At 32.2% G+C, this 11,195-nt stretch overlaps 1 protein-coding gene across 1 annotated transcript in view; it reads right to left on the bottom strand.

Moving 5' to 3' along the window:
• LOC106461698 (TBC1 domain family member 19-like) overlaps nucleotides 1–6,383 on the bottom strand; it is a 67,548-nt gene extending 61,165 nt beyond the window's left edge. Inside the window, exons 1-3 of the mRNA XM_022388717.1 lie at nucleotides 6,260–6,383; nucleotides 5,655–5,727; nucleotides 2,377–2,489 (exon numbers count right to left, since the gene is read on the bottom strand). Of these exons, the coding sequence (XP_022244425.1) occupies nucleotides 2,377–2,489; nucleotides 5,655–5,727; nucleotides 6,260–6,379 (306 nt within the window). The 5' untranslated portion in view covers nucleotides 6,380–6,383. The remainder of the gene's footprint in view (nucleotides 1–2,376; nucleotides 2,490–5,654; nucleotides 5,728–6,259) is intronic.
• Between the last annotated feature and the right edge of the window lie 4,812 nt (nucleotides 6,384–11,195).

Genomic DNA, 11,195 nt, shown 5'->3' on the forward strand with positions numbered 1-11,195 from the left:
GCATTTTTAATAACATATATTAAAAAAAAATAAACACCCAGAGTCAACTTTGCTCCATTTTTAAGAATGAACCAGTTGTTATGTTGAAATTCAAATTTAATATTGCTGGTAAGTAAAACTTGGCATCTTCCTTTGTAAGGACATTTTATATGCATTTTTCGAGCTAACTCATCTTTCATCTGATTATGACATGTCAAAACGTTGTGAGGTATATTTTCTAAACTATCTATTTACATTTTGAGCCATTTCAAGTTATCTTTCCTACTATGATTACTCAAACATTAAAACATTACTAGATCTACAGCTGCTTTGAAAATAACAGTAAGCTGCTAAACTGTTTATCGTGTTTTCAAAATCTTAGTTGTCACTTATGTTATTTTAATGATTTATCGATTTAGGAATATAAAAATGCCTTAATATACTATAAATTAGCACAAGTTATTTACCTAAATTATGATTTTCAGCTATTTTTTAAATCTTTGCTGAAATTACTTATTTTTGTACAATTAGCTTCACGTTTTTAACCTACGCTCGTGAAGCTCAAATCTTACTTAATAAAATACTTGATTTTACACTTATATGATTTTATGTTAACTATTTCAAATGTTTCTCAAAAAGCTGATTAAGATTAATTATCTGTAAGAAAACGTAAATGTTTTAAAGAAAAATAAATTACATTCATTAAACGATGACATTCAGCTGCCACCTTTCATTAGTATTTTACAACGTTTATACATTGTGACTATAATGTTCAGAGAAGACACATTTGGAACTGTAAATGTCGAAAAGTAGGAAATTGTAACCACCTGTAAATGAAAGAAAAGAAAATTGAACCTATTAGAAACGATTATAAGTGCGTTCAGAACAGTATACGTTTAATTTTTGTTACGACAGCCTAACCTAGCTTATATAATGCGTACAGTTTATACAATGTTGCTCACCGTAAGCTGTGATAGACAGTGTTAGGTACTGATAGTGTTGTTTGTGTAAGGAATAAATAGCGTTAGTTGCCGATATCACAGTTTATTTAGTAAGAAAAAGTGTAAGTTTGCGGTAGATAGAGTTTTAGGTACTCGATAGTAAAGCGTGACGATAGGCAACATATTCAGCGAAGGTAAGTGTAATTTGTGATAAAGATATATATATCGCAGATGTTACCAGTCGTTACTACATATACCCCAGGGTTACATGTTTATATTGAAGAATGCAAGACTTGCCTTGTGTACACCTAACGCTATAAGAAGAGCCGTGTTAAAGCTGCAAAAGCGCTACCAATAAACCAAAATCAAGAATAAAAATAAACGATACTTCGAATCTGGCGGTGCTTTGAATACGGCTATGTTAAATACGCTCGAGAAGAATACACCTATGTATGTGAAAGAGCATATATGTATACATATAATAATTTAACACGTGTTATGTTTTCGAGATATTGTGACAAGTTATGTTGGCTACAAACTCTGAAGCAAATTAGCGTTATAAATTTACTAATATTATGAGTCATACTAGCCTACTTTTTAAATCTGACTAGGATGCTGAATTCACGGAAGTCTACCGATTATATATTATATATATATATTATATGCAGTCCAAAATTTGTCTCAAATATATCTCCACTTCAGCTGCTCCTTCGGAATGCTATGATATAGCTAAAGTAATCGTATATATTTTTATAATTACTTTATGTCATAGATTCACTTCAGAAACCAATATAATTAATAATTTTCTTACAAAAATAAAAAATTGATTTTTGTGGAATAATTCAGCAATTTCTTCATAATCAGACCATAAATCCATTACCGGAATCTATTTTTTATAGGAGACTTCATATAGTTTTTCTATTGTTTGATGTATACTTTGTGCTTTCTTGTATTTAAAGACAAATTAATCCATTTATATATATATTCAGATATTTTTACCTATTACTTTCAATTGTTTGCTGAAACCAAGATCTACAGTGAAGTTTTAGGCCTTATTCAGCTAAATTAGGATCCTTCTCTTACTCAAGTTATTTTATGCTTATGTTTTAGACTACCTGGGAAAAACGCATTTTTAAGAGCCTAAACAGCATGTGCAACGAGTTAGGAATTGCACTTTCAAGAAAAGTACGTAAATTTTTTGCTTATTTAATCAGTTTTTACTTGTACTTGGCATTTATATGTATGTGTAGACTACAAGTTTAACCATGTTTTGTTTTTTTCCTTTTGTTTTAGCATTGAAAATTGTGTATGAAATTGTTTACATATTTTCAACAACTGTAATTAACTATTACGATGATAAATTGTATAATTTATGTTTCTGAGAAGACAGACGATCTGAACGTAGTATATAGATATGTATATCTAAAGAAGGAAGAATAAATCTAGATTTCATTACCTGAGCTTTCTGTATGAAATCTAGAGGTTCTCTTATTTGACAACCTCCGTCCATCATTGCAGAATTCTTCAACATGTAATGATAGACTAAGTTTCTAAGTTTTTGCTTGTATCCTTAAATGAGAGAAAGTATGCAAAACTATACAAAATATATGAAAATAGAAACTACTGATTTTTTTTTATTCAAAAAAGAAAACTTTCTCCTTTTTATTTTTTTTGCCTTTGAAGTTTCCAAATGTTTATTATATTCAGAATTAGTTTGAAACGTGTTTTATTCATCAAAGATGATCAAAGCTTCGTCTATTTTTGTGTATTTGTTTTAATGAAAGTACATAAAATATCGAAATCTAGATTAAAATAACCTCATAATAACAAAAACAACTTATAATCAGATCTTACTTAGTTGTTTTCTGGTATTGTCTTGTGTATGGGCAAGCTCTCCTTTATACGGAACCGAATTAACTCAGGGGCTAGAGCCCAGGGCCCCGTAAAAACTATATAGATGATGATTTATTATACATTATATAAAAAGTAACGTGTGACATAGATCGGAAAAGAGCACGGCTGTTTAATCAGTATATTTTATGAAAGCAAGCGACTGCCGAATAAAACACAACCTTGCAGTCACAGGGAACCTTATTTAAAATATCAATGATAACTGCATTTCCAAAGCTGTGTTACTGTAATATACCATTAGTATTTCTAAAGTATAAGTATAATAGTATTCAAAATGTATGCATTAAACAATTATGTCGCCAATTTATATTTTTGTATGGTACAAAACTTTTTTAGTAAATTACTCGGTGCAAGGGATTATGCAATAAAAACTGAAATGAAAACAAACAAACAGCCCCTTCCCAAATAAAAACTGTAGTTAAAGAGCATATACAAAAAATGTAGGGAATGATTTGACGCGATATATCAGTGCTTTAGTTTGTCCATGGAAACGACCCATATTGGTAGGGGGCTGCAAGTGGTGTTGCATTGTAAAGTTATGTTGTTACATTGTAATGTTATATACCTTTTGCACTATATTTTGATGCTTGGAAAATCTATAAATCGCCTCTTATAAAAGCATTTTCAAAGTAAAAAATAATAGCCATTTAATTGTTACGTGCAAGTCAAAAGAACATGCGTTCATGTGATGTAAAAAGTGCCAATTTGAAATCGGAACAGTGTTTGAAATTGGGCAAAGGGTGGTAAGTCAACAAATGAAGACATTGAACATACATAAAGGGGCTTCACGAAACTTAGAAACCTCGGGTACCAATAAAATTTAATCCAGCTCTGTTCATCATTGGCTCTTCTTAAGATCTTAAAGTAACCAGAGAGAATAAATACGTCACACTTACCAAGGACGTGTTCCAATACACTTGATCGTTTCAAATACTTTAAATTACCATGTTCCTTCACACGAGTCAACAGTTTTCTGTATAACCAATATAACATTGCTTACAACAAGGATATGTAAAGTAAATTTATAAACAACATTTGACGATTACAGTGAAGGAATGTGGTCCTTAAATCAGAACAATACTGCAAGCGACAATCAGGTATAAATACATCTCAACTATATTTGATGATACACCCTACAAAGTACGGCTCGTAACTTGGTAGTTTATTGAAATTTTGCTTGTTCAATTAGTAATGTTGCATCCGATCAATCACATATACAGGAAAACCACATTTGCACATGAATTATTTGATGTTTTCAAATATTTTGTGCAAAACCGTGTAATTACTTGAAGTTTTATAAGCAAGATGAATTAAGATCTTAATTAAATTTTCTTTAAGCACTATAGGTATAAAACCTATGAAATTAAGATACAAGTCAGTGAACGCTTTTTATGGTATACTTCATATTTGATGTTACCATTAGTTATAAGTAAATGCATCCAAATAAAGGAAGAACTTAGGATACTGTTGATGTCCAACGGTAAATTTGATACTATTATGTTTATTGTTTAAATACTCAAAAATCTGAGAAACACGATCAGAATTTCCGAAGTTAATTAAAGTATCATCTACATACCTACTATACTCTTAAGGTTTAAAAGAGTGCGGATAGTCTTTTAACCATTGCTCTTCATGATAACAGAGAAAGAGATTGGCTAAAGAAGGAGCCAATCTAGAGCCCATAGCCACTTAAATCAACTTGATAACAGAGATTGCCATTAAAGAGAAAAATAGGTTACTTGGTTTCAAAATTAATCAAGTTGAAAAATATAAATGTATAAATACTCAAATCATCTGAGTTGTAATTAAAAGTCAAATCAGAGCTTCAGTGAAGTTTATTCCAAGGAATATTGGTGTATAAAGAAATATTCAATATGAAAACTAGCACAATAATAACACAATCAAATTTCAATTTTAATAATTCACGCAATAACTCAAATTTATCTTTCAAAGTATATTCAATAGCAGTCAACTAAAAATCAGCCAAAATACGATTTTCAGTTCCAGCATTAAAGACTAGAGGTCGTATTTCAGATAGACTACAAAAAATTCCTGGATGATTACTTGACGGTCTAATTTTTAAATATTGTTTTTCAGTCGAAACATTATCTTATTTTAAGTTCAATAAATTTACTTATAGTGTAGTATCTCTAGTATCATAATGTAATTTCAATGGTTTCAATGAATCACTTGAGTTTAAGTATAGCAGTCTTTCGCTGAAATTAACAAAAGTTGTTTATCACCGAATCTTCCGTAGTTGTAAAGAAGGTTATATTGGGTATACTACAATAAAACTGTTGGCTCGTTTCTAGGAGCTTTGAAATTTAATGCCTTTTAATAGATCAAGTGTACTAGAACACGCCTTGGGTGAGTGTGAAGTAGTTGTCCAATCAAATCGTTTTAAGATCTTTACAAGGGCCAATGATAAACAGAACCTCCGTATAAGTAAGAATGCGATTTTCACATCACATACACATGCAAGAACACACACACACACACATATGTATGAGTTTATGAAAAATAATATTGTTCCAAAGCATTCTTCATATATTTTTTCTTTTCAACATCGACTATGCACATCCTTTGTCAAAACGTTAACTGTAGATATTCAAAGGAACTTGGACATAAATCTTTTTTAATGTTTAACAAGTAAAACAACAACAAAATATAAGCAGTAAGGAAAAACACGTGCGATTCAAAGATAAGTACGTACACAACTTTATGAATAATAAAATTGTGTATCGTAAAACTAATTATAGCATGCAGTCTTTTAGTTATTAGTGTATTTGTTTTCCAGTAAGGAAAAATAAACGATTTATAAACCTGAGTTTTCTAAGACAGCTTTAATCTTTCTTTCGAGTTCTTCCGCTGATACTTTCGGATCCAGAACGAGATTCTGCAAAAATATACATAAACATGTGTGTGTTGAAAGTTGAGTTCGGATATACATAAACATGTGTGTGTGTGTTGAAAGTTGAGTTCGAATATACATAAACATGTGTGTGTGTTGAAAGTTGAGTTCGGATGCAGATTTATAATATAATAAATAAAATAAATAGTATGGTTTTAAGAATTTAAGAAGAATATTAATTGAGATCTATATAAGAAACAGTATTCTGAAAACTTAGCTTACAATAATCTTTACTCTCTAGATAATTGTGTAAGATATATAAAATAATTGAAATAACGTAAAATAAGTACTATAACACATTATTCTATTGTGGACTTAATAATGTTTAATAGATTCTGAATGATAGTATTTACAAATGTTATTAATACTTCTATTCAGTATTTAGTATTACCATTACTGTTAAAGATATTCATTGAAGGCCTTGTTGAATTATTTCTAAAGAAACTGCAACATCACTTCTAAAAACTAACAATACACTGACATACTCTAGTGAATATAAAAAAAAAATGACTCTTACATTAAGATCGGTGACAATTTCTTGATAGAGATTACTTTTTTGAAGCTCTTTTGCTACAGTCTCTGAAGCTTTTATATTCTTGGCGCTTTCCATTGTTTCTATTTTCGTGCTGTCACTCATGAAGACATGGTTTCATAGGATTCGGAAGGGTTTTTTTATATCATGTTGTCCTAAACAAGAAAATGAAAAACGTCGGTAAGAAAATGAGTGTCAGCTTATAAGTATGGAAATGTAAATTTAGCACTAAACGACTCCTCATGTAGAAACCAGCTGTATCACAGGAGGTAGAATAGACTTTCTGCAGTGATGTTACTAGTGGCTGTATATTGGTCTGTCGATTCCTTAATTTTTGCTTTCCCTAGGTACACCACACGATAATTTGATTTTACAGCAGTTTCATTCCTTATTAATCTCGATGAAGACCTTCCATAATTAACACTTTCATTTTATTAGTGCAGAAGAGGTCGATATTTTGCCAGTCAGGTTTCGTTAGGTTTAATAAAGGATATTCTTCTGTGATCTTGTCAACTTCCTCATTTAGCTTTACCCCTGCATGGTCTGGCACATACACCCAAATGATGGTCATATCATGCACCTAATTTGATTTCTGTCATACATCTAGGGACTAACCACTCTGAATTTGCAAATGACTTACTACTTGCGAGTCAGTTGCAAATATTATGCTGACAAGCAGTCTACTTGCGGATCATTGTTTTCAGTAATCCAGAGTCGGGCTTGCTTTATAGTTTCCAATTCTATTCGTGTAATACTAGAACGAATCTTGTATGCTCCACCAGCCTTATATAGAATGCTGTTGCTCCACGAGACAATTAATACTTAATCAGATTACTCGTTATCTTTAGTGTACAAACAATCTGTGGCTATAATGACAAGAAACTATCCACCATAATTTTACATAGATACAGGATTTTTGTGCTTCATTCCTGCAAAATCTGTAACGTTTTTATCTAAGCTGATTTTAATGGATGCAAGTGATGCCACATGAGATTTGGTGGCGACACATGTCTCAGTGGTGGCTATATAACAACTGTTCACCCATGACAATCTGCCGAGGTACTTTTTAGGCAACTATCTCTTTGGTTGGTATATATGTGGTCATTGTAGAACTCGAATGTCTCATTTGAAAAGCGTAATGGCTCAATGACGGAATACATGGTCTTTACATTGAATAATTTTGTTTGTAAACAATGTTGGTGTTTTGCAATACTGCTGAGACTTGTGTAGTGTAATAAGGTTTTGATGGGGTGGCTAAAGTACATCTCATTACTTGTGTTAAATAGGTATTTTGAATCTTATATTAGCTATATAGAATTAATACTGATCATCGACAGATCATAATCCAGGATGGAGTGGATAAAACTTTGGTAGAGCATAAGCAGGTGACATTTTTCAGCTACATTTTGTCCTGCTTCCTGCTGCAATTTTCAGTGCATTGTTGTGGTTTATAGCTGTGTTTGTCATGAAGTTAACGTTACTGGTGAAGTTGAGTTGTCTTTAAAGGTTCCTACTACTTGCTTCATTTTTTTTACCAAAGGGATGGCAGTGCCACGAAGGATGGTGATAGTTTGTCCTCATCAGCATAATTGTTGCTGAGAGTGCAGAACATGATTGTGGCTTTGACAAGATTAATGGCTATTCCTATGTCATTGTACTATTTTCTCACCCTGCTAAGGGATATTTGCATATTTTATTTTATTTTAGCTTTGCTAGAGCTCCTGCTGTACACCAGAATATTTCCAGCAAAGGTTAGCACACAACATCTGGTTGAATTGTCAAGGCGGGCTAGATCTATTGTGTAGACGTTGAATAGAACTAGCAAAAGTAGTCATTGAAGCAGACTAGTGTTGATGGGGATTCAGTCTAAATGCTAGCTTTTATGATTTATGATGTACCTTTTAGTAGGACAGTTATGATCTCTCTCTTACACTTGTTACACTGATGTTTGTTATGAATAATATGCTTATTATTTTTTTCAAGAAGAATGACAGCTGGAATCTATTGTAGGCATCTTTCAGGTCTAAGGCTACTGCCAAGGTGTTCTGACCAAAGTCTTCTCATGTATCAGCTGCAAATTCAGCAGCGTTGACCCAGGTTTTTCTTCCATTGTAATAGCAAGCTAGTAACATTGGCAGTAGTAATTCAGTCTGATAGTCAGGCCTTCTAGAGCGACCCTTCATGGATTTTGGTGAAGATTTGATAAAGGTATCAGTTCCTTTTACTGGAATGCTGCATGTTGACAAGATCTGATGATTCTCCAACATTAACTTCAACAGGTTGGCTTTTGTAACCTTCTCAAAGGTAAATATACTAAGACCATCTGAACCTGGAGTACAATCTTTAGACATAGTTATGGCCTTTTGTCTCTCGTCCGAGTTAAAGATGGCTTCCCTATCTGCGTGTAGGTGTAGCTCAGACAAGGATTGCTGTTGCATGTCACTATGGTCACATTGGTTATTGTATCTACACATAAAGATTTTGACTCTGTCTTCATCTGTACAGAGTAAGGTACGATCATCACTGTAAATGACTGACATCGCCGTATTTCTGGTTCCTGTGCCAGCCATAAGCTCGTGGAAACGTCAGAATGAAATGTTTGTGAGATTTAGCTTGCTGCATAGTTCATTCTATTCTATGTAATGTACTAACGAAGGTGATCGCCTATATATATTCTGCACAATCCTTGCCTCCCTCTTCTCTACACAAATTCAGTCTGGAGTTATTGCAGAGTTTCTAGGCGTTATCAGTACCACTATTCCACCTGTATGGAGTGTTTTTTTGCAGAAGTTACTGATGTGACTTTGCCCTATGATAGAGAAATGTTTCATGATCCGAGCTTTGCCAGAAAGCTTAACATTTGTGTGTGTGTGTGTGTGTGTGTTTCTAGATTGTTTTATACCACTTTGTCTTTCATTGTTCACGCATACCTTACTCATGAAGTGATCAGCGTAGCCTCTATGTCCCCTACGATAGATAGAGATGGCATTCAGGTATAGTTAGCAAACGTAATGTCTATCACCTTAACGTTAAGCGATTCTTGTTGGTTCACCTGACTTAAGCAGCATGAGGTTGGTGGCTGTACTGTAGTCAGCAGAATGTAAAGCTTTGGTTTTATAGTTTTTATTTACACACCAAGTTGGGTGTCAAGCATTGAAGTTTTCTGCCGCTAGGTACACATAATGTGGGTGATTGACAATCACTAAGTGCTTAGTAGCATAAGAAAACCTTTAAAACGGCGACAAGTTCTGTACTTTGAATAAGAGCGTGTGAATCAAGGTAAAACGTTGTAAATTTTTCTTATTACTGGCACTTTCCCATTTTAGGTATTTATATGGATTTTTGATCTGTAATATATTGAATGTCCCTAATAACAAATAATAGAGCTTTGATTTTCATTTAATCTAAAAAGCCATAAATATTTATATTTTGATGCACAACTTTTCGATTACATATATGAGATATCAGGCGTGCACTATCACTACGATTGCACATTTAACAATATAAGATATAATTTTACATGTAAAAAACTGTTTGTATGCTTTATTCTTGAAATTTTATATGTCTGGCATGTGCGTAACAAATTGATAATCATGTCCTTCTTTGAATTTAACAAGAGATTAATGCTCACTGAAGCATCAGATCCATATATTCTTTGATAGATTTCTACAACAGGCAGTTTCCGTCCATTCAACAAAGTTTCTTCGGACCCATATATTTTGAGAAAAAATCAAGTTTTTTTGTTATTGTTATTACATTCCTGGGTCAAAAATGTCATAGCATATTTAAGAATTATAAACTACTCCTTTTTAACTCAAGGAATAACTCATTAGATGGAATAATGATTGTAATCTTGTTAAAGATGTACTTGTTATTATTTTAGCACAAAGCTTCACAATGGGCTATTTGTGTTTTGACCACGGCTTGGAATCGATTCCCGGGTTTTAGCGTTGTAATTTTGTAAACTTACCACTGACCTAGCGATAATATTTGTTTAATTAAAGAATACAATAATTATATTTCATGATGAACAGTCAACCTCAGCCGTTTTGGATTTGTTTGTAATTGAATAAGTTACTTGAAATGTTTTTTCGGTTAATTCATGAAGAAATATATTTTGATTTTTTGATCCGCTTGTAATTTAGACTTTTCTTTTGTTCGTTTTTCACGTTTTAATTTTTTTATGGTTATCGTTAGAGAAAACGTCAGAGTTAGATATTAATAGAATTTAATGATTGTTTCATATACGTTTATTTTCCAGTATGTATTTTGATTTTAAGTTGCGCATGCCTTGGTCTACATAAGACGCCATACGCTTTAAAAATGCAGGTACAACTGCTTCATTTATCGTATAGAAATGAAAATATTAGTATTTATTTTTAATTATCATTTTCAAATTAGATCACGTTCACCAACAGATGACAGCCTTTAAAGAATTATGCCATTCGTCGTAGAGGCTGTGTTTTTTACTGTTACCAATCTAGCGAACTTTTTTATTCTAGCGACCAAAATAAGAGCCCTAGCGACAAATCTAGCGAATTCTATTTACAATTAATCAGGTCTTACTGATAACTTTGAGTTTCGATTAAACTGTTGATATATCTATTCTAGGTCAAATCCACATTTCATTCATTTATTCTAGCGAATTCGTTGAAAAACCTAGCTAATTCTACCATTATAGAAATTTTCTTTTGATTTACAGCTACGATTACAAAATGGTGTCTGATGCAGTATAATTTTAAGACTATTTACCACAAATCTTGCATAAAAAAATCTCTACAAAAGTAGGGTTTTTATCACTTTCTTATCCTCACCTCCTTTAAACGATGGAAACAAAACGTGAACGAAACAATAAAACTCTAGACTCACTTTAATCTTATTTTCTTATTAAATACATGTTTAATAGTTATGTTAAGTAGAG

This window comes from Limulus polyphemus, unplaced genomic scaffold (assembly GCF_000517525.1).
Source record: "Limulus polyphemus unplaced genomic scaffold, Limulus_polyphemus-2.1.2 Scaffold1013, whole genome shotgun sequence".
Classification (NCBI taxonomy): domain Eukaryota; kingdom Metazoa; phylum Arthropoda; class Merostomata; order Xiphosura; family Limulidae; genus Limulus; species Limulus polyphemus.